At 36.2% G+C, this 25,719-nt stretch overlaps 1 protein-coding gene across 1 annotated transcript in view; it reads right to left on the reverse strand.

Annotated features, from left to right (window-relative positions):
- Positions 1–272: 272 nt before the first annotated feature.
- Positions 273–25,719, reverse strand: part of LOC149772685 (short-chain specific acyl-CoA dehydrogenase, mitochondrial-like) — a 40,819-nt gene continuing 15,372 nt past the window's right edge. The window contains exons 5-12 of the mRNA XM_089947496.1: positions 22,810–22,925; positions 20,387–20,422; positions 12,944–13,114; positions 12,415–12,471; positions 10,874–10,954; positions 6,906–7,001; positions 3,781–3,837; positions 273–1,774 (exon numbers count right to left, since the gene is read on the reverse strand). Of these exons, the coding sequence (XP_089803622.1) occupies positions 1,619–1,774; positions 3,781–3,837; positions 6,906–7,001; positions 10,874–10,954; positions 12,415–12,471; positions 12,944–13,114; positions 20,387–20,422; positions 22,810–22,925 (770 nt within the window). The 3' untranslated portion in view covers positions 273–1,618. The remainder of the gene's footprint in view (positions 1,775–3,780; positions 3,838–6,905; positions 7,002–10,873; positions 10,955–12,414; positions 12,472–12,943; positions 13,115–20,386; positions 20,423–22,809; positions 22,926–25,719) is intronic.

Genomic DNA, 25,719 nt, shown 5'->3' on the forward strand with positions numbered 1-25,719 from the left:
ACTTAATGCTGAGCACCAAGCGAGGCTGCTGCATGTACCATTTTTGTAAGTCTCTTTGGTATGACTTCACCAGGGATCGAACCCACGACTTCCTGCATCCGAGGTGGAAGCTCTAACCACTAGGCCACCAGAGCGGTCAGGATGATTGGGATGGCCTAATCTATCACAGTAAATTACACTTTTGACATTTTGGAAACTATCTGATCATATCTGACCACAAAGTGTGAATGTATCTTTCACATGTGAAAGCATAGGAATGAAAATAAAATGAATTGTTTTTCACCAACAAGTTTCTATATTTAACACTTGAAAATATTACAGAAGATAATTTTACCACATAAGCAAATCTGAATGTTGACAAATGACTTTGAAATACCTTGGTCATTAAGCCTTTCCTTTGAAGGAGATTAAGAAGTCAGGTGTTATAACATGTGCAATGCTAATATGAAAATTATTATACAAGTGTGTGTATGTATATATATATATATAGAGAGAGAGAGAGAGCAATAAATTTATTAAATATTCTCTTGTAACTGTTATGTATTTCATTGTGATTCTCAAATATCTTACAACTATTAAAACATGGAAAATAAAATTTGTAATAATTAGTCTTATTCTAAATAACAAATGTACAAGTGTGAAAACAAACCATTCTTTGAGATACAATACGTACTTTGTTGCTATAATTTATTACTGATAACCAGCAAATATTCAGGCACATAAAATGAGAAACTATATCTTTACCAATTCTCTCCCAATGGCATAACAATAATAAGCACCGGTAAAAAAGGTGTTCATTTTAAAGACAATAGGATGTGGTTAGATATACTGATGATCTCACATGAGTGCTCATTACATGTAAAACTCGCTAAACAATTTCAATATTTTGCCATGTCAATTTAAATTAACTTTTCTCATGCAATTTATATGAAATCATCACAGATGCAAGATTCTATGTATCATATGATGAAAAATACAGATTTAGCTAAATATATTTCTGCAAACTTATCTCAATTAAATGACCTTCAAGTATATTTTCATGTCACCAGATATTACACATTGGTTTTGTGTGACATCAAGATATCATCTGTGGTGCTGTGAGGCATAATCACAAATGTGTGAGATAGAAAACATCTGACATGGTACAATTAACACAGTTTTCATGTGATAACTGTTCACCTGTAAAGATGATGATGTCAGTGCTAATGAAGAAGATGATGATGATCTGAACTATGCCAGGGAAAATAAACAGATCATCATTCACAGTGCCAATAACCTGCATCTTGAAAACAGTCATTTTTCTTTATGGTCCTTTTATAACTAATAGCATGGGAGGACTTTGTCTCAAAGATGAGAATGACTATAAGCATGTGTCCAGATTCTAGAACTCAAACAAAGGCAACATATAATCTTCTTTGTCATCTATATTTCCTTTCTGTCCTTTATCTCTTATTTCTGTTAAGAAATAAAATATTTGATAAATAATCCACTATTCACCACAGTCACTTTGATCAGCTATTATATCAAGGCATATAAATAAAACAAGCATACAATTTATTATTCCTGTTTATGGTTGATGTCATGTCTGTTTCACATAGTCAAGTGAGTTCTGTATAGCCTAGCTCACAGCATACTGTTTCAGTAGATTGCCAGCTATGACAAGCTTTTGTATTTCACTTGTTCCTTCATAGATCTCTGTTATTCTGGCATCTCTATAGTGTCTCTCTGCTGGCATATCAGACACATAGCCCATACCACCAAGGATTTGAATGGCCTAAAAGGAAAATTGAAATAATGCATTGTTAATTTAAAATTAACTCTCTCTCTCTCTCTCTCTCTTCTTTTCTCTCTCTCTCTGCATGAAAGAAAGAGTCTATCAAGTCCATATGATTTTACAATCAATCCGAAAAAATAAAAAATAAAAATTCCAACCAATAAAGCATTCAAAGCGCAGTTCCAGTAAAACATACTTGGGCCCCAGGGAAAGCACTTTGAATTTGGAGTAGTCAACCATAGATGTGATGTAGAAATTGTATTATTTTCAAATAAACCCACAGAGTGATCAAAGTGCCTTGCCTTATATTTTGAAACAAATACCTTCTCTGTATACTATATATGTTTAGATCCCATGGATGCTCATCAATTTTGAAGCCTTTTAAGCATAATATAGGATAGAAAAGTACCCAAATAATTTAATCTAAAAAAAGAAAAGAAAGTATTTCTTAAAGATTTCTTTTGATAACAGAGTACAGCCAATTAATTTGTCTTTCTTATCTCATAATAGTTCATAACATGTGTTACCCTAAAGAAACCTTCTCAAAAACTTATTTAATCCTCCAAATATATGCAAATCTCCAAAGAAATCTTGCATTTCTTATCAAATAATATTGAAAAAAATGGTTAAATCTGTAATGACACTATCTAATTTCTGTATTTTGTTCATAAATAGGCTTTTACCTCGTAATTTCCTTTAAGCATAGGCTCTCAAACTATGGGCTGTGGGCCACTTGTGGGTTGCAGGTGATATATCAGCCATAAATACAATACTCAGAAGTGTGTTTGATACCCATAATGTAAGCAATTTTTAAAAAAGACTTTTTGAATATTGTAGATGGATTTTAGAAAGGGTAGCAAAACCCGCAAATATAACATTTTATTTATCACAGGCCAATATCATCTTGTATCATAAACTAAACGGAAAATAGAACAGCAGTTTCTAACAAAGTTAGTCACGATTACCATGAAAAATTGTGTCTGCGTGTCCCTGAAGCAATAAAATCAAAAAGGATGTATTAAAATCCTATCCTAAAAGACCTGTGGGAAAACTGCAGTTCTGAGTCAAAGGTTAAAATAAATCCTGATCAGATGCAAATAAACCAGCTGTTTATCAACCAGAGTAATTTCCCCTTGATTTCATCACATTCCACTCTGAATTCCACGATGAAAGAAACACTTAATAAGTTCCAAGTATGGAAAGTACTGATAGGACTTGGCCATGTGGAAGCAATTTCAATACCAGTCTTGTGAAAGCAATTTCAATACCAGTCTAGGCAATTACATACACATGCACACTGGGTAATTTCTACAGAATCTCAGTTCTAAATTTAAACAAAGCAAAATGATACTTGCTTTGGAAAGAAGACTATGGTACGTTTGGGTGCAAATTATAAAACTATTTGAATTTACTTTATTTCAGTATAATTGTCAAGTACCTATATATAAAACATGATTGAATTTTATTTGTTTTGTGTGATGTCTCTCTCCACATAAACTTGAATTCTTGCAGGAGTTGCAAGCAGAATTGTGGAATCCTGTGATCATGCATCTTGGTGGATGCAACACTGTACATGGGTTTCCAATGAAGGAATGGGCTTAGAAAAATATGAACTAACTATTTTGGAGAAGCTCAGAGGAATAATGCTGTGGTAAAATCACCCTCCTTTTCTATCTGAGCACAAAGTTATCCTTTTAATAAAACTGAATTGTCTTTCATTTTACAGAATGTTTGCTCCATAGATTTTACTTAAATTACACATATACACACGTTAATAATGATCAAGAAAAATAGATACAGCAAGGTCCACTATGACTGAGTATTGATTCTTTCTCTGAGTCTCCCTCACTGCCACAAATGTGACCTGTAGTAGGAGCCTGAATGTGGGACCTTTCAATACAGACCCTGTAAAGCTCAAATGTGGAGGTCACACTAAGGGAAGCCCTGGAAAGTATGACATTAAGTCATGAAAAGTCATATCTAATACACCGTGTGGCTTAACTGACCTGATGGCTGACGAAGGTGGCTGCTTCTGAGGCAGCTAATTTGGCCATTGCAGCTTCCTAAGTTGGAAAAGAAAGAAAATTAAGAATCAAATTATATCTAATAACAAGACATGAAAATGCTACATACTACTTTTACATGTCTTGTTCAGGGTTCAATCTATTCTGCCTTTATGTGTCAATGATGTGAACAAATTTCATTGATGGTCCACTCAAATATGAAAAACACATTTACATGGTACATTAATAAAAAAAAATCATCCCAAATTTCTCATATCTCCACACCCATCATATTCCTGGTTATAAACTAAGCTCTTTACAAGGAATACATCAGCAGTGAGCAAAGATGAAAGCATAATGACTGGTACAAAGAGCAAAGCATTGAAAGTAAATTCAATTCAATCCAAACGATAAACTTTTGATTTTTCTATACGAGGTCTGATTAACTTTCATAGGAGATTTATTTAAAATAATTTGCTGCTAGTTAGAAGATGAATAATTTCATCATATTGTGGATAGAGTGCAGAATACAAAAGGTCATCATATATGTGGTCATGAAGAAAAAAAGAATAATAAAACAATTCCACCATATCCTTATAGCACCACACAAACAGTGCTTTAGCAGAAATTTATTTGACAGGTTAAATTTATGGCTTAGAAATGTAGGCCTTATGCAAGGATAAAATGGGTAAAATTACAAAGACTTTGTGCTGGCTACAAGCTACAGATTTAATGGAATGACTAAACTGTGAAAACATGGTTCAATAACCCATCTGAAAGCAAACCTACACATGTAACCACCTCTGAAAATACAATTTTTGCAAAAAGCATACAAACTGATTCCACTGAAATTAAATGTAACAGCATAGTACAACTAGAAATGTGTTTATGGAACACAGATACTCTGACCAAGTGACCTAAATGCAGAACTTTCCTGTCTCGTGTTTAGTGCCTCGTCAACACAGTAAAAGTCACAATGAGCCAAGGAAATCGGAGCAAACCCAGATCTCCTCTTGTTACTTATCCAGCATGGTAACCCATAAGCTACTGCAGCTCTCTTTAACCAAATAGATGGACAGATATTTCACGATGATCAAAGGTAACCTACATTCCTTCCAAATTTACAGGCTCTAAAGATCATAAGATAAGGGCTTATTTTTGTACTACTGTTACTGAACATAGATAATAGTAGTTAACAGTGTCACCCCACCATAACATGGCATCTGCAGTCCATAGAACCCAACCATATTATAGTTTGAACCATGTTATAACCAACCAAGTCAGTTAGATGAAGAAAATGATGCATGTACCTAAGAAATGGCTGGGGTGGGTAGGTGAGTAATACAAGCAGGCACAAAAATGTGTTTTTCATTAAACGAAGACAAACTATTCCGAAAAACATTTGTATATTTACATGTTACCTCTGTGTAGTACAATTCATAATCCGCTAAATACAGTACATGTATATAAAAAAAATCCATGAATTTGAGTATAGATCACATGTTATAAAATACATGTATCAGTCACATTTATAAAGAAAATGGGATTTCTTGTTCGATCAATATCCGATTTTCACTACACAATTCACTACAATACTGTCGCCAGTAGGATGTGGCTATGGTTATTTAATGCTACACATACATGTACTTAAATTGGCCTAGATTTTGGTCAGCTGGAGACAGCTATCATCTTGCTGAGGCTACCCAGGAGATGACACTATTGATATGGAAATGAAAACATGTAAACAAATTAAAAATTTAACAAACATCCTGGCAAGATACCCCATATTCAATTAACTTGATGGCCACATATCTAGGGTTTCAAATGATTGGAAATTTCATCTGTGTTGTATGCCACTGCTTTTATTTACTTTTGGTGCAGACTTTGTTTTGAAGACAGGTTCTTTGTTTTGACTGGAGATTGTAACAAGCTTTCTTTGATGAAGGTTGCACTTGTTTTTGACGTCACCACTGGAGGGACAAAAATATGCCCATTTCTTATTGTAGTGAGTGGCATCATCAAATAATTGCAGAGAATTGATTAAGACTGAATTTTGTTTGCTTTGCTTAGATAGTATATTTTGTCACCAAAAAAGAAAAAAGTCACAATTTGCGATGTTGGGGAAGCCCAGCATAATTCCTGAATAAACATTTTACACGTTACTTTTCATACTTTTAAGAAGAATTTCTTTTTTTTTTGTGTACAGGAAAATTACATGTATAAGAAATTCCAGAAGCCATGCTATGATCATCTAATATTAGATTTCATATGCAATCTCTTTCCCAAAATGTTAATAAACATCTAACATGTTATTTTTCATCCTTTTAAGAAAGAATTTTTCTTTCCTGTACAAGAAAAATATATGTGTATGAAATTTCATGCTATAATGGAGTATGATATAGTGGGGTCACACTTTATTACCAACTGACAGTGGAACATATGAACAGTGTTACAGCAATATGTGCCATACTGGTCTAAAATTTTCATGTACACTGATATTATCATGAACATAACTGAGCCAATTTAAATTTAAAGAAGAAAAATCCAACAGTTACATATTCTACAATCCTTAAACATATTTTGAATATAATTCTGAACATTAAGTGTCATATATGCTTGCATATAACTTGAGACCAACTGCCATTATATAATGCCCAGCTGAATCAGGCATAAGTTGTCTGTTTTACTGATTATAGTTCAAAGACCCAGATCTGCCAGCATACAGTTAGACTCAGCTTATATGGGAGTACCGGTACTCCCCAAGATATGTAAACTGCAACATACATAATCTCGCAGTTAAGTAATATACTGTAAACATGTGCACTGACTGTATTTTGATCTCTGAATCAAGTGCACCCACAAAATATAGTTCTGCTTCTCCTCTGATGTATATGTGTAAATCATTTCTGTCTTTTATTGTGTTTTGTTTAAGTTACCCTTCACCATGATGTAAAACCATATCTAGCCTAGTAAAACTCAACTTATGTAAAACTGACATACATAGATCTCCCAGGAATGTAACCCTTATGTACCTCAGGGAGTACATGTAAATACAGCAAAATTATTATTGAAAGTGTGCTCAACCATTAGAAATTTAGAGATGACAAGTAAACTAGGTTGCTCAGTACCTTTGTAAATGGCTTCCCTGCATCTTTCAACATGGCTGCTTTCCAGGTCAATAATCTTGCACTTTCAATTCTAACTTCCATATCAGCAAGTTTCATCTGTAACAACAAGAAAACTGTCAATGGTACATTACACACCTACCATATGGTATAAAATATTATTATACTTCTTTTATGAACAACCCTCTCGCACTGGTTGAAAACTTTAACTCTTGAATCTGAAATCAATAGGGTTATATTCTTTTCACAAATGCAAGCCATCCAAAATGTATTCAAGGAAAATGACAAAGATCTCAAATTATATTGTACAAACCATTTTTCTTCTTGGTGACCTGAACATTTGACCTATTGACCTTAAACTCAAGAGGCATATTTCAAGTCTCAAAATGTAAGCCATCATGAAGTTTATCATGGCTTGTGGTATAGGAGCCTATTAATATCGTGTGCAGTGCTCAGCCATTTAACAATGTTATCATCAGCAAGGTGCAGAGCCTGCAATCCACCAGGGAACTTTGTCAGTGGACAGAGGTGTGACATGGTCTGAAGAGCTCCATAGTAACAAGAATAGTGGCCTGGCCCCATTGGACAAGGTCCACTGCACAATGACCCTGTACTGTCTTGTAAACATAATGTATACAACCTGCACCAGATCGATTAATCCACACAACAGATTCAAAAGGAATGTTGTATGGTTCAATCAGAACACAGTAATGGCTTGGATTTTTGGAGGTTAAACTGTTATGATATTACCAGTACAGCGGCAAAGCTAAAACTGGTGACAGCTAGGTGGCGCTCTACAGTTTCGTATTTTGCAAAGGGTTAGAATTTTAAAGAAAAAGAATTTCCCCATGTGTCCTCACTGATTCTAATGGCTACTTAAAAGACCGTGGATATCATAGGTATTATTCAAAGAACCTTTAATTCCCTTTATTTTGGTGTATGATTGATGGGTGTAATATGGGTTATAGAGTAAGCAGCTTGGCCTTACTCCAGATGTGCACCTTTAAAAAAACTGCTAGCTCCACTTGGTCATTTTAACTTCCTGAACTTCAGAGGTAAATTGTCAAAAAAGAGCCGATAACTTATTTTTTTACATTTTATATACTTGGTAGTTCATCCATTGCACTTTAAGAAGTTGCTATTGTCTAGTAAGGCAAAATTTATTTTCCCTATTTTAACAAGTGCTAAAGATAGTGTACTTTAGACTAATTCCGGCTGATTTTTTTAGTACAAAGGAGCAGTTATTTTAGTTAGCAGTGCGCTTAGATCATGTACAATTTCCATGAGTACAATATCCAAAGACATGTCAGCCACATTACATCAAAGTAGCATAGAGGTATGCCAAAATTCTCTCCACTATGCATGTTTCAAACTACCTCACCTTACATACATGACTCTCTCAAAATTATGTAATAACTTGTAAGTGCCCCCCCACCGCCTGTAGCAAAGGGATGTAATGGGCAAGAGTTATTGCCCTTGGTATATATATATATATATATATATATATATATATATATATATATATATATATATATATATTGTTGTTGTAGGGTTTAACGCCATTTTTCAGCACATGATAGGCTATACATGGTGGACAGTATTAGCGGTGGGGGAAGAACCCAGGAAAACACCGGAAAGAACCACCAATCCAGGAGAAGCTACTGGCAAGTTTTCTCACATACCCATACTGGCTGAATCCGAGACTCTAACCCATGCAGACAGAGGTGAGATGGCAGTGATCCGTAACGGAGAGTGCTTTAGACCATTCAGCCACTTGGGGCCCCTATATATATATATATATATATCTCATTGGCGACTCGGTCTCGAAAGACCATGCGAATAGCGCCCTTGGGGTGTTGCCTGTCTCTGTTGGCAACGTCTGCTGTGGCTGTGCAGGCCTATACGTGAGTGACAGTCCCTACTGCAGTTGGTGCAGACATACTGGGAAGTCTGCATTACTGTGGTTGCTGTTGCGTTCTTCTTTCTCTTACGTTTCTCTGCCACCAACTGGCCTCTCCTCGCATCAGCGACTGATATGCCATTGTTTACCATCAGTCTCCAGGTGCCTCGGTCCTCAGCCAGCTCTTCCCAGCCATTGGGTGAAATGTTGCATGCCTTCATGTCCCTCTTGCACACATCTTTGAAACGGAGTGAGGGGCGTCCGACTCTTCTCATGCCAGTGGCCAGCTGTCCATATAAGATGTCCTTTGGCAGCCTTCCATCCTCCATGCGTCGGACGTGACCCAGCCATCGAAGGCGGCGTTTAATTAGCAGGGAGTACATGCTGGGGGTACTTGCACGCTGCAGGATCTCGCTGTGTGGAACACGGTCTTGCCAGCTGATTTTCAGGATGCGTTTTAGGCACCGTATATGGAAGGAGTTGAGCCGGCGTTCTTGCCTCATGTAGGTACTCCACGTCTCACTTCCATATAGAAGGGTGCTGAGAACGCAGGCCTGGTAGACTCGAACCTTGGTGTGCTCTGTCAGCGCGTTGTTTTCCCAAACCCTCTTTGTTAATCGAGCCATGATGGTGTTTGCCTTTCCAAGCCTTCTGTCCAGCTCCATATCAATCGAGAGAGTGTTGCTGATGGTTGACCCTAGGTAGGTAAAGTTGTTGACTGCTTCCAGGGTGACACCGTTGATTTTGATTGAAGGGGCAATGGTGGTATCTTGCACGCTGACATTTGTTTTTTCCAAGCTGATTGTGAGACCAAAGTGCGTGCAGGCAACAGCAAAACGGTCTCCCAGTCTCTGGAGGGCTTCCTCGGTGTGGGCCACAAGAGCTGCGTCATCTGCAAAAAGCATCTCCCTGATGAGCACAGCTCTCACTTTGGTCTTTGAGCGCAGTCGTGCCAGGTTGAACAGGCTCCCATCAGACCTGGTGTGTAGATATATGCCATCCGTGGACGTGTCGAAGGCGTAGGACAGGAGCAGGGAGAAGAAGATCCCAAAAAGTGTTGGTGCCAGCACGCAGCCCTGCTTCACACCACTGTTAATTGGGAAGGAAGTTGAGGATGATCCATCATACAGGACTGTTCCCTTCATATCTGCACGGAAAGAGATTATCATGCTGAGGAGTTTTGGGGGGCAACCGATCTTACTCAGAAGTTCAAAAAGGCCCTTCCTGCTGACCAAGTCAAAGGCCTTGGTGAGGTCGATGAACATCATGTAGAGTGGTTGACCTTGCTCTCTGCTCTTCTCTTGGAGTTGTCGTAGGGAGAAGACCATGTCTGTCGTCGACCTGCCTGCTCTGAAGCCGCACTGTGATTCCGGGTACACACGGTCTGCCAGCAGCTGCAGCCTGTTGAGTATGATGCGGGCGTACACTTTACCAACAATACTCAAGAGCGAGATCCCTCTGTAATTATTACAGTCACTGCGGTCGCCCTTGTTTTTGTAAAGGGTCACAACTGTGGCATCACGCATGTCTTGGGGGACTACTCCTTCCTCCCAGCAGCGGCAAAGTAGCTCGTGCAGTGGTTTAATCAATGCTGGTTTTCCACGTTTGATAGCTTCAGGCGGGATGCTGTCACTACCTGGTGCTTTGTCGTTTGGAAGGCAGTCGATTGCTTTGCTGAGCTCCTCTAAGGTTGGCACTTTGTCGAGCTCTTCCATGGTGGGCAGATTCTTTATATATATATATATATATATACTGGATAAACAGGAAAAGACAAATTTCATCTTTTAGTAGGACTGGATTTGCAAGGTAGCAGGCTACTAATCCCAATGCAATGTGATTGTTGAACGTGTCTGAAGGAGATATAATAATCTGAAACTTTGCAAAACCAGACTCTGAAGTTATGCTTCTTCTTAAAACAGGTCATATTGGTCACATTTTGGTCCCAATTCTAATGCTAATAAAACTTCTGATTACTAGCTACCTCCATAAAAAGCAAAGATTTTTGTCCAACTATGTCCAGTTTAGGGAAATGGTTCACATAACAGGTTATGTTTCTTTCCAATTTACTAACCTGTATTGCTTGTAACTTGGAAATTGGCTGTTCAAAGGCTATTCTTTTCTGTGCGTAGTCTATAGCACATTCAAAGGCAGCCTGCAAAGAGTCATTAAAATCATATTATAAATGTCAAAGTAGCTGTGGCTGAAAATGTCATTTAATCACAATTGTCATTTTAAAGTGACTTCCTCCACCTTTCTTTCCAAAGGAAAATGAAATCGATGGAATGGGTAATTTCAACCAAGAGATACTGATACAATTACCTGACAAATCCAAAAGGTATGTGAGCTCATTTCCATTCAGGCCTTCACAATTTCTTTTAAAGCTCACTTGCCAACAGTGAAATAAATTTGAGATTTTTACTTGCCCATTCAGTATCTAACTTTAGCATCAAAAACATCTAAAGTAAATGGAAATATTTCATTCGAGATCATTTTCATTTCATCCCCCCAAAATAGCATGAAATTATTGCAGGTTTCATATGAATGTTGACCGATGGAAAGTTATCTAAAACAAGCTATCAAATCTTGTCTTTCATAACAAGTAATCCACATCGGGATTTTTGCTTGCCCATGTGAAAATCCACTTGACTGACAGGCAATCTGAATTTTATATGGCTGCTTTTCTTTGATACATTGTATATAATCTTCTAAAACTTTATCTGTCCTGAAGAGGTTCAATCATAATTTATGAGAATGTTGGTGATGTTTTATACCTACAGTTCAAAGATATCTAATTTTTCAACAGAAAAACATTAATCATTTTCTTAAATATAATCTATCTTTTTGAATACAGTAAAACTAGATTAAACTGTAGATGTTGAAGTATGCAAAAGCAAAATCAAGGTCTATCAGGAGCAACACAAATCTGGTACCCTGTTCTGAAAAGGCTACCCAAATAATGAGTACCCTGTTCTGAAGATACTGGGTCCGGGCTACTGTGTTCAGTTCAGGTAGCCTAGCTGGCTACTGCATAATATAATGACTAAGTGTGTATTATAAATATAAATAAATTCTCAAATAGAAAAAAAAACACATTATTAATTATTAAGGCAAGATAGAAGACTTAAAACTAACAGTTTCAAAATATCCCACGAGAAGCTACTGGCAAGCTTTCTCACATACCCACAATGGCCGAATCATTGACTTGAACCCACGCAGACAGAGGTGAGATGGCAATGATCTGTAACGGAGAGCATTTTAGACCACTCGGCCACTCGGGGTACCGCGAAGGGTTGTAGACATCACTTTACAAAATTTGAAACTTATGAATGGTGGTTTGATTTATCATACAGAGTACATATTGCACAATCTGGTTTATATAACAAGTTTGATAAAACTTGCTTACATATGTTTAGTCACCTTTATCTGTACAACACAAATAGCCATTCAAGGCAAATTTCTCTAATATGCACCATACTATATCTCAGGCCTAAGAAGCAACAAAGAGCCCCAGTCATTAATAACAAGTACAATATTGAAGACAATCATAAAAAAAAGTCTTACGATAAATTTTTTTTGATGTTTTTCGCTTACAACTAAAACTCACTATCTTACCTGTGCTATTCCAAGAGCCTGGGATGCAATTCCTATTCGACCAGAATCCAATGTTTGCTGCAGTACAGAGAAAAACAAAACAGTCAATTCGCTGTGTTGAAATTTGATGTTTATCATCTATCACAAAACTCTGTGAATGCCAGCATATGACTTAAAATTTATATTTCAATTTTCTGTGATCATATTGTGAAGACACATGTTCAATTGCCATGACAAGAAACTATAAAAGTATTTGTTGGAAATACCCTGAGAATTTATTTATTTATACCAATGGTAAGATGAAAAGTGGAAACTAGAATAAAAACTTAAAAGTTCCAGTGTGAGAATGCTCACTATGTGTGCATAATTTAAACTGATCAGCTAAATGAAATTAATTTACAAAATATGATCGAGTGGACTAAAACCTGGGTCATGGTGGGTGTTGTAGTGGTGGGGCGATATAAAATCCAGTGTCATCTATGAAAAAGTGTATTCTATAAAAGCACATCAAGTCAGAGAAAAATACTGCAACAGAAATACAGTAACCTACCATAGCTATCTTAAAGCCCATACCCAGCTCTCCAAGAAGATTTTCCTTTGGTACTCTGCAATCATCAAATATCAGGTTACATGTTGATGATGCTTTGATTCCAAGTTTGTCTTCCTTCTTTCCCAGTGATAACCCTTCAGTAGGCTTGGGAACCAAAAAGGCACTGATACCCTAAAACAAAAGGTATATACTCACTTCCAAATTGCTTAGATCCAGATATACCACTGTACCATGTGCCAGCAGATCTGGGTATATGCAGTTTGTTAGGAGGAATCAGTCAAACAACCTGCATGGACTCTGATCTGCTGGCACATGATGTGAAGGCAAATCAGGGTCTATGTTGTCTAACCTGGATACAACTATACACAGTACAACTGGATACAACTATACACAGTACAACTGGATACAACTATACACAGTACAACTGGATACAACTATATACAGTACAACTGGATACAACTATATACAGTACAACTGGATACAACTATACACATTACAACTGGATACAAGTATATACAGTACAACTGGATACAACTATATACAGTACAACTGTCAGTACAACTGGATTCAACTATATACAGTACAACTGGACACAACTATATACAGTACAAATGGATACAACTATATACAGTATAAGTTACCTTAACTTTCAATACTGTATTGAAAACTTTAATCTTACATAATCCTGGAAACAATGACAAGCTTATTAAAATAAACAACAAAAACAGAAGTGCATCATAAATCAATATGTCACTGGCATGAAATTTGAAGCTGGGGTGTTTCCTGCTATTCATCTACAGTCACACCTGTCTATAAAGAACATTTGAGAGACTATGTTATTATCTTTTATGGACAGGTGACTTTTATATAGCAGTCAAGATGATCATAAACAAGAGATTGCATGTTGTCCTTTATAGAAAGGTGTTCTTTATACAAATGCCATAATGATGATAAATAAATGAAGGGAGCCAAAACTGTCATCCTTTCTGGACAGGTGCCTTTTTGATGGAGGTAAAACTCATAAAAAGGGAGCCATAAATTGAATGCTGTCATTTATGCATAGGTATTCTTTATACAGCACTCAAGTAAAATAGTTTTCAGACACAGTTCCTGGGCTGGTGACTTAAATAAACTAACAAGCCCTAACTGAAATTCCACAAGCCTGGACTCCAATTTCCACATGCCCAAGATTTCACCTTTTTCAATATTGTCACAAAATGTTGCAATATCTATGATTCAAATATAAATTAAATATGGTTCAAAGGGGTTTGAAGGTAATGCAAGTGTCATTAGTATTCATCACTACACATGCTAGGGACTGGATGGTCCTGGTGTTCATACTTCTCTGCTGGATTCTCAGAGTGAATCCTAGTCAGAACTGAGTTGACATATGTTGATGTGTTATTTGCAGTATGTGAAAAGAATTAATAGCCCTGCCCCACCCCAACCTCTTTTTTATTTTGTGGGCATGCTTCACACAGTAAATCTCTGTCAATGAAGAAAATGATCATGCTTTGCATTCGATATATGCAGTAAAATCTGACTTTAAAAAATTGTTACTGCTTTTCACAAACTTGTCAAAAAAAATACATATGGCTTAAACATTCTCATTCAAGACAATACTATGTAATAACTTTTGTTCTTGTACATGCATCAAGCATCTCTTAATGGGTTGTTCCACTTATTGATCCTACCATTAACACAATTGGCTCACCCACTGCAGCCTTAAAACACACCTCATTAGGTACATCAACCAGTTTAGTAACATGTGAAATGGTGGTTTATACAGGACCTCTTTACCTTCAATTGCTGCTATTTAAACTTCTCAAGGGATATTTTCACATCAGCTCCAATAATGACAGTTTACCTTTTATATATACATGTAATGGGCATATACTGAAAGTGGTGGGTTTTTTGGCTATGTTTTTTTAGATTACAGAAAATTGTGTCTTTTTGAAATATGACTGTGTCAGGAGGTATGGGAGTATATATTCGTATTTTCAGCATGACACACCATGCTTCAATTTAATTCAAATATCACAATTTCACGTAGTCATAGTGGACATATGATTTAGAGCACTGGGGCTCATATTGTTGCTTACAATTTAACTGTCAGTCATACATATAATATAAAATACCATATATATCACTGACAGTTAAATGGTAGAATCAATACAAGCCCCTGTACTTTAGATTGCAATGTGTCAGGTATGTCAACATTGTGAAAATACACTGATACATTTCATCATCATAATCAAAGTTTCCTCAGGTAAATATTTTTTTTTGACAAGCCTGACTAACTCCTCATTTAGAATACACGATGGGCCCAATCCAAAACACAAGGGGCCACGGGTGTCGGGCTGTTGGATTTTTGGATCACTGTTATATAATGGTCAATATGATAACAAATAACAGAATGGATTCATAAAACATACAGATTAAATCATCAGTTCTACCCATAAGCAATTTTCATCTTTCATTTGATGCCTCAACCATGGAATTCCAGGAATCTACTTTCTCTTTTTAAATTCAGCCATCCACTTTTTAAATTGTGGTTGCACAGTACGTCAGAACCTTTTTCATATGATGCAGACAACAGCATGCTCCATTACTTTGAAGCAATGATAATTACAATATCATTTCAAATACTCCCAACCTGACTTTCTTGTTAGTTTCATAGGGAATGTCAATATGGATTCTCTGTCTAACATTAAGATGCAGAATCAATTCCAGTAAAATGAGGGGGACTCACCTTATGATCAAGTTGGCTTAATCATGTCTATGCAGTACTCTGAAGCGTGCAATAACTATTCTGACACCCAAATGTACTGCTGTGTGGAAAAGTGTGTGCCAGCTATTATGACACCAAAATGTACTGCTATGTGGAAAAGTGTGTGCCAACTATTCTGACACCCAAATGTACTGTTGTGTGGAAGAACACTTAGCCTTTTCTCCTCTGAATGCATTCACTGATTACAGTAACATTAGAAATATAAATCTGTTACATCACAAATCAAGCCCTACTAAAAAAGAAAGAAAAAATTGTCTTTTCTGTATCATATATCATATATACAAAAGGCAATAGGTCTTGTCCCTTACCTCCCCTTGCCATAATTAGGAATCAGTTTTTAAGCTTTGCTTCTGTACAACAACACTGTATGAGACACCTACCATCAATCCAAGTCAAATTTTGTTTAACTGAACCATCTATTGAGGATTTGGGACTTATTTCGATCAGTATTCATTCCAAAATAGTGCCAAAATAACATTTTTTGAATTTTACAAATATTTTATGAATTGTTTCACTTTCTCAGACTTGGTTGTTTTAGATTACATGATACATCTTTTATGGATCTTGTTATTCATATCTTCACACACACACTGCCTATTGCTCGCTTACCCATTCACACACACTGCCTATTGCTCGCTTACCCATTCACACACACTGCCTATTGCTCGCTTACCAATTCACACACACTGCATATTGCTCGTTTACCCATTCACATACACTGCCTATTGCTCACTTACCCATTCACACACACTGCCTATTGCTCACTTACCATTTCACACACACTGCCTATTGCTCACTTACCAATTCACACACACTGCCTATTGCTCGCTTACCCATTCACACACACTGCCTATTGCTTGCTTACTCATTCACACACACTGCCTATTGCTTGCTTACCCATTCACACACACTACCTACTGCTTGCTTAACCATTCACACAAACTGCCTATTGCTCACTTAACCATTCACATACACTGCCTATTGCTCGCTTACCCATTCACACACTGCCAATTGCTCGCTAACCCAGTTAATAATACATTTTATTTTAGTGACATATTAAGATGCATAACCTATAATTTATACATTTCTTGAGTTTTATCTTATTATTTCAGTGAAATCTGTCTATAAAGTGTAATAAATGCAACAAGGTGAAAAGAGACATTAATAATCTGAGACTTGTATATGCAATGTTTTCTATCAGTACCATACAGTGTGTGTGCTAAGAGTATCAACTACAGTTTTTGATATAATGGGGTAGTGTACCTCTCACATTATGCATACAAAGTGACAGAAGACCTCTACATGGAGCTTTTAATTGATCCAATGGATCAATCCTATACTATTGAATTGCTGTGCACAACTGTGCAACGATCTAAGTTGCCCGCTGTAGCCACGTCTTAGGTGTTGGATTTGGCAAATGTGAGTCAATGGCCTGAACTTCTTGGATCATTAATACAGCTGCTCACCATTCAATTGTGAATGGATTGACTTCTGCCAATCTTGATATGTCATGATGCCTTCTTAAGCCTCATTATACTATATTTTTATCTGAGACATCATTGAAGCTATTGGCTGGCATGCAGTGTCAACCTGCTTGAGTTTTTACCTCAGTGATTCAGCTATGCAGGGACAAAACCTGAATCTGGTGAGTCCTGTTGCTGTAGCCCTGATTAGTAAAAGACCTACTCAAATCAACACACCCTCTTAGCTTCAATGGATTCCCCAGTAAACTTTGACAGTAATAAATTTTCAATAATCGGCTTCTTAACCTGACTGAATGGTCATGGTTCACATGACCATATGCCGTGTTGCTTTAAGTTGGAGAGAGAATTATCATTCACATTGGGAAAACAATCATTCCAGCCAGGAAAGATACCTGAGGTATCAGTAGGATGCTCAGTGTTCCTCCCACCTATTTCATATTCTCCTAATGCTAATGTGATCACAGAATGTATTCAGAGACGAGAGCAAATGTTTGAAGTATATTTCTCCAAAAATACTTACCCAATCGCATTACTTAATGACTCTCCCATCCACTTTGCCATGTAATCAGTCACAGTGTTAATTACTTCAACTGAAAATCAGTGACTAGTGGTGGCAATGGGAGGTAACAAGCAAGAGTTATTGCCCTTTGTTTATATGATATAGGCAGATAAGATAAATTTTCATCTTATAGTAGGGCTTGATTCAGGACATAGCAGGCTTACATTTCTAATGTTAATGTGATTCGGTAAGTATTATTTGAGAAACATAATTTACTAAAAAGAACTTGCTTTCTGATGCTAGCATTCACTGTACCTTGTCAAGTGCAGAATTTAAGCAGGTACTCAGCTAACACAAAAAGAATCAATAAACCATGAATGGCAATGCCATACCATGATTTGATTAATGCATCTGATACCAGTCTGATAAATCAACCCCAAACTTGTATTGGAATGCCATACCATGATTTGATTAATGCATCTGATACAAGTCTGATAAATCAACCCCAAACTTGTATTGGAATGCCATCCATGATTTGATTAATGCATCTGATACAAGTCTGATAAATCAACCCCAAACTTTTATTGGAATGCCATACCATGATTTGATTAATGCATCTGATACCAGTCTGATAAATCAATCCCAAACTTGTATTGGAATGCCATCCATGATTTGATTAATGCATCTGATACCAGTCTGATAAATCAATCCCAAACTTGTATTGGAATGCCATCCATGATTTGATTAATGCATCTGATACCAGTCTGATAAATCAATCCCAAACTTGTATTGGAATGCCATCCATGATTTGATTAATGCATCTGATACCAGTCTGATAAATCAATCCCAAACTTGTATTGGAATGCCATCCATGATTTGATTAATGCATCTGATACAAGTCTGATAAATCAACCCCAAACTTGTATTGGAATGCCATACCATGATTTGATTAATGCATCTGATACCAGTCTGATAAATCAACCCCATACTTATATTGGAATTCCAAATGCCAACACACCAATACAGCTTTGGGGGCTGATTTATTGGAACATTCTGCAATAAGACCTCATATGAGCTCCTGGATTCAGAGACCTTCTGGCAAATTTACTGATCCAGAATTAACAGATTAGCATCAATTTTCAGCCCTGCTATACAATATACATCAGGCAATTAAAAGCTTATTACATGACAAAGTTAGATGATATGAAGTGCCAAATAATGAAGATAGCAAAATAAATATAGCTAGGTATACTTCCTTGATGAGAAAAGACTCAAAGAAATGCTTGACTGATAACAACACAAGTCAATTGGATATTTGCAAGGCCTCAAAATGGCCTGTGCATTTAAAAACAAACAGTAGTAACTGAAGATTGATGGGACTGGGTGCCAATCCTTGTATCCAGGGGGAGACTACACTAGTCTGACTTTCAACTAGGTAAACAAACCACTAATTATAAATGCTGCTGTTGTTAAAGCAACCAAAGAACATCTTTATTTCCAGTGGAGGGCTGAATTTGTGGATTGGTGGATGTATTCTTAATGTATTATGATTGTGTAAAGTATGTGAAGAAGAAATTTAGAACGAACTGTGATTCAGTAAAGTTGAATTTCACCCACAAATTCATAATTACTATGTATTCTAAAGGCACTGAGTTCCTTTGTTACAATATTTAACTGGTTCGAGTGTTTGATTTGTTTGATCCATTAAAGAATCTTTGCTCAGTTATAATGTCTTTATCAGCTGACATGCTACTGCCAAGTAAACAATGGCAGGTGTTTAAAGGCATGATAATCACACCTCACTCACAATTTATACTTTAGAATCATGGGATCCTGGTTCAATGCCATCAAACCACAGATAGAAATGATTGTTTTAAAGTTTTGTGACCAAATAATCAGAAATATTCTTTAGTCATAATTCTCTATCTGTATGTTGAATAGGCCAGTACAGCTCAGAGAGACTTAATATTCTTCATCAGCGTTTTCATGTCAATGAATAATATGTCAACAAAAAAAATCTCAGAACAATGAAAGAACATATCATGACTGACTATTTCTTTCCATCCCCCCCAAAAATGGACTAATTCATAAGTCGTTAAATTACTGAACACAAATGTTTTCAAATAAAAGTGATTTTTATAATTCAATGGCTGGTACATTTACGTGCTGTCACTGTAAGTGGATGGCAAAACCATCACCAATTAGTTCAGATCAATTTGTCTTACAGTAATTATACCAATATAAATTGCTTACTACATGTATGTCTAATGTCACTGAATGTAAATCAACAAGGGCATGCATATAAACATTCTGAAAAATAAATGATGAATTTGGATATAGTGTTCTTTAGTTAAAATGTTCTAAAAAATCACATTCCCTCGTGAAACATTACAAACAATTTTTACTGGATCATGTGTAGCCCATCAAAATATTTTAATTAACTTAAGGTGACACAAACAACAGCAACATGGTAGTACTGGCCCTCTGTCATACCATATGTTGTACCCACTATTTTGTTTCACTCCATTTTCTTTAGACTGAAGGAAAGACCAGACTAAATTTTGCTTAGTGAAAACAAGACACAATTATAAGCTCCATTTCATTTTATCCCAAAAGCTGTCCCACAATATCTTCCTCACAATGTGTGTGTATGATCCAATGGTGATTACCTTGTGTTTGGCTTTTTTATCTGTTGTTGCAAAAACCTGAAAGAAACAACAGACTAAATTTATAAGTATGCACCCAAAGGTTTGAGATTAACCAAGACAAAATGATCAACAACAATTCTTTGGAAAATTGGAGTCCTAAGATACCAAAATTATTCCAGTAACAGACAACTCCCATCTAAACCTTCTAATAATAATTCCTAGAGCTTTTGCCCCCAAAAGTGACAGTTCAGTACAGTGGTGATACAATTTTGAAAAATTAGGATCCAGGACCATAAACTAAAGCTCCTTCAGAGTGGAGTGTGTGTGTGTGGTTTGGAGTTTTAAAGTAGCTTTATGATTTTCCAGTCATATCGCTATGATTCTGTAGTGTATCAGTTGATAGAGACGTATAGCACTGGGGCATCATGCTGCAGACATATAGCATCATGTCCCACCCAGTCACATTATCCAGACACTTGGCCAACTAGTCCTAACACTAACCTCTTAATGTTGAGCAGCAAGCGAGGCAGCTATCTTTGATATTACTCAGTCGGGGTTCAAACCCACAAACTCCCACATCCGAGGTAGATGCTCTAACCATTTAGGCCACCAGAGCGGTCCACTCAAAGTGGGGACTCATGCTACCAAAATATCTGTATGCAGACCTGCTTATTCTTTCCCAGCTCAATCAGTAGTCTAAAGGCAGTCTGTCAATCAGTAGTCTAAAGGCAGTCTGTCAATCAGTAGTCTAAAGGCAGTCTGTCAATCAGTAGTCTAAAGGCAGTCTTATCAATCAGTAGTCTAAAGGCAGTCTGTCAATCAGTAGTCTAAAGGCAGTCTGTCAATCAGTAGTCTAAAGGCAGTCTATCAATCAGTAGTCTAAAGGCAGTCTGTCAATCAGTAGTCTAAAGGCAGTCTGTCCATAGGTTTCAAACTCTGTTAGTATTATTAAGATAACTGTTCAACAATAACAAAATCTTCATCCAGAAATATATTTATTGTCCTTAATGGCAAAATACATCATTATCTGTTTCTTTTACCAAGGAAAGGAACAACTCTTTCTAAAACCAGTATCAATCTGCCTATTTGACCTATATTCTAAAATAGTTTACAACTGTACTGTCATAAAACCTTTTACTGTCATGAAACATTTTCTTAAGATCCAGCTTAATGAATTCAATGGCAAGTTTACCTCAGCCAAAAGGTCACTCATATTTTCAATGGCAAGTTTACCTCAGCCAAAAGCTCACTCATGTTTTCAATGGCAAGTTTACCTCAGCCAAAAGCTCACTTATATTTTCAATGGCAAGTTTACTTCAGCCAAAAGCTCACTCATATTTTCAATGGCAAGTTTACCTCAGCCAAAAGCTCACTCATATTTATAATGGCAAGTTTACCTCAGCCAAAAGCTCACTCATATTTCCTCATTGTCTGACACTGAATGAGGACATATAATTATTTGTGGCTTTTTTGGGGACTTATTCCTGTCTGGATTTGCACTCAACATGTCTTCTTGCATCACTTCTACCACCATGTGTGACAGAACGGTCTGATTCACACACATTACAGTCAAATAATTAACTCTTTTTTTATAAAGAAAAGTTTTATAAGGGCTAAATATCTGCAAAAATCATTAGAAACTTCAAGTTAGCAATTAACTTTTCGAATTCTACCAATTTCTTTCCACACCACGCTGGTCCACCATTTTGAAAAACAAGTGCTGATTGATTCCCTGCAGTCGTTTTACCAGTTTGTACAGGATTAATTGAATAAACTCTTCTTTGACAATAATCAAATAATTCTTTTAAGGAAATGAAAATTTAGAAGCGGAAAGAAATGCTAAGACATGTAATTATTTGCCAATTTGGTAATTTTCTGTAGTCTTGCCTAAACGATCTGTAGTCAAGTCATTTTTGGGCCTAATAGATACAAAATACAGAGTAACACATGCCACTCAATTCATGCTGAAACAGCGTGGTCTGTTTATGGCAAATTCTTTGATGCCACCATAAGCTGTTGAAGAGTCAATTGTTTATTCTGCTTTCCTGACTGGCTATAGTGTAGGTGCCTCCCCTTGATTTCTTTGCCATATAGAAAATTGACTCCTCCATAACTCAAGACAAACATGGAAGATTACACTACAGAGACCAGTCTTTCTCAGTATGTATCAAATGAACATTGTTGCGCTATATGTCAATATGAATTATTTTAAAGTCATTCATATATAAAACAAAATTGGTAATTTTAGCAACAATTCGAGATGCTGATGTGAAATGAACTATAAGAAGATGAATGTTGAATTTGTTTTAGAATGTGACAAAAATTAGCCATTCTCTCTGGCGAAATTCTTATCCCCTCAGACTAGTTCCTCCTAGCTTGCCATGGGAAAGATTTTACTGTTTTTCTTTCCAAGATGAAATAATGAAGTTTCATTATCAACATACCACTGCAGCCTCAGATTCATATCCATTGGTAATCCAGGCTTTTGTACCATTCAGCACCCAGGAATCTCCTACTAACCTGGCTGTTGTTGAGGCTGCTCCTGCATCACTCCCATTACCTGAAATAAATCATGTACATATAAAGTGCTACATACTCATGACTAATGAAAAGATACACATAACTCAATCCTGCATCACTCCCATCACCTGAAATAAATCATATACATATAACATGTTACATACTCATGACTAATGAAAAGATACACATAACTCAATCCTGCATCACTCCCATCACCTGAAATAAATCATGTACATATAACGTGCTACATACTCATGACTAATGAAAAGATACACATAACTCAATCCTGCATCACTCCCATCACCTGAAATAAATCGTGTACACATAACGTGCTACATACTCATGACTAATGAAAATATATGCATAACTCAATCCTAAATCACTCCATTACCTGAAATAAATCATATACATATAGCGTGCTACATACACATGACTAATGAAAAGATACACATAACTCAATCCTGCATCATTCCCATCACCTGAAATAAATCATGTACATATAAAGTGCTACATACTCATGACTAATGAAAAGATACACATAACTCAATCCTGCATCACTCCCATCACCTGAAATAAATCATGTACACATAACGTGCTACATACTCATGACTAATGAAAAGATACACATAACTCAATCCTGCATCATTCCCATCACCTGAAATAAATCATGTACATATAAAGTGCTACATACTCATGACTAATGAAAAGATACTAAATCATGTACATATAAAGTGCTACATACTCATGACTAATGAAAAGATACACATAACTCAATCCTGCATCATTCCGATCACCTGAAATAAATCATGTACATATAAAGTGCTACATACTCATGACTAATGAAAAGATACACATAACTCAATCCTGCATCACTCCCATCACCTGAAATAAATCATGTACATATAACGTGCTACATACTCATGACTAATGAAAAGATACACATAACTCAATCCTGCATCACTCCCATCACCTGAAATAAATCATGTACACATAACGTGCTACATACTCATGACTAATGAAAATATATGCATAACTCAATCCTGCATCACTCCCATCACCTGAAATAAATCATATACATATAACATGTTACATACTCATGACTAATGAAAAGATACACATAACTCAATCCTGCATCACTCCCATCACCTGAAATAAATCATGTACATATAAAGTGCTACATACTCATGACTAATGAAAAGATACACATAACCCAATCCTGCATCATTCCCATCACCTGAAATAAATCATGTACACATAACGTGCTACATACTCATGACTAATGAAAAGATACACATAACTCAATCCTGCATCACTCCCATCACCTGAAATAAATCATATACATATAACATGTTACATACTCTGAAATAAATCATGTACATATAACGTGCTACATACTCATGACTAATGAAAAGATACACATAACTCAATCCTGCATCACTCCCATCACCTGAAATAAATCATGTACACATAGCGTGCTACATACTCATGACTAATGAAAAGATACACATAACTCAATCCTGCATCATTCCCATCACCTGAAATAAATCATATACATATAACATGTTACATACTCATGACTAATGAAAAGATACACATAACTCAATCCTGCATCATTCCCATCACCTGAAATAAATCATGTACATATAAAGTGCTACATACTCATGACTAATGAAAAGATACACATAACTCAATCCTGCATCACTCCCATCACCTGAAATAAATCATGTACATATAACGTGCTACATACTCATGACTAATGAAAAGATACACATAACTCAATCCTGCATCACTCCCATCACCTGAAATAAATCATATACACATAACGTGCTACATACTCATGACTAATGAAAATATATGCATAACTCAATCCTAAATCACTCCATTACCTGAAATAAATCATATACATATAGCGTGCTACATACACATGACTAATGAAAAGATACACATAACTCAATCCTGCATCACTCCCATCACCTGAAATAAATCATGTACATATAAAGTGCTACATACTCATGACTAATGAAAAGATACACATAACTCAATCCTGCATCATTCCCATCACCTGAAATAAATCATGTACATATAAAGTGCTACATACTCATGACTAATGAAAAGATACACATAACTCAATCCTGCATCACTCCCATCACCTGAAATAAATCATGTACATATAAAGTGCTACATACTCATGACTAATGAAAAGATACACATAACTCAATCCTGCATCATTCCCATCACCTGAAATAAATCATGTACATATAACATGTTACATACTCATGACTAATGAAAAGATACACATAACTCAATCCTGCATCACTCCCATCACCTGAAATAAATCATGTACACATAACGTGCTACATACTCATGACTAATGAAAAGATACACATAACTCAATCCTGCATCATTCCCATCACCTGAAATAAATCATGTACATATAAAGTGCTACATACTCATGACTAATGAAAAGATACACATAACTCAATCCTGCATCATTCCCATCACCTGAAATAAATCATGTACATATAATGTGCTACATACACATGACTAATGAAAAGATGCACATAACTCAATCCTGCATCACTCCCATCACCTGAAATAAATCATGTACACATAACGTGCTACAAACTCATGACTAATGAAAATATATGCATAACTCAATCCTGCATCACTCCCATCACCTGAAATAAATCATATACATATAACATGTTACATACTCATGACTAATGAAAAGATACACATAACTCAATCCTGCATCACTCCCATCACCTGAAATAAATCATGTACATATAAAGTGCTACATACTCATGACTAATGAAAAGATACACATAACTCAA

This window comes from Sinohyriopsis cumingii, unplaced genomic scaffold (assembly GCF_028554795.1).
Source record: "Sinohyriopsis cumingii isolate HCF-2022 unplaced genomic scaffold, ASM2855479v2 utg001276l, whole genome shotgun sequence".
NCBI classification, from domain to species: domain Eukaryota; kingdom Metazoa; phylum Mollusca; class Bivalvia; order Unionida; family Unionidae; genus Sinohyriopsis; species Sinohyriopsis cumingii.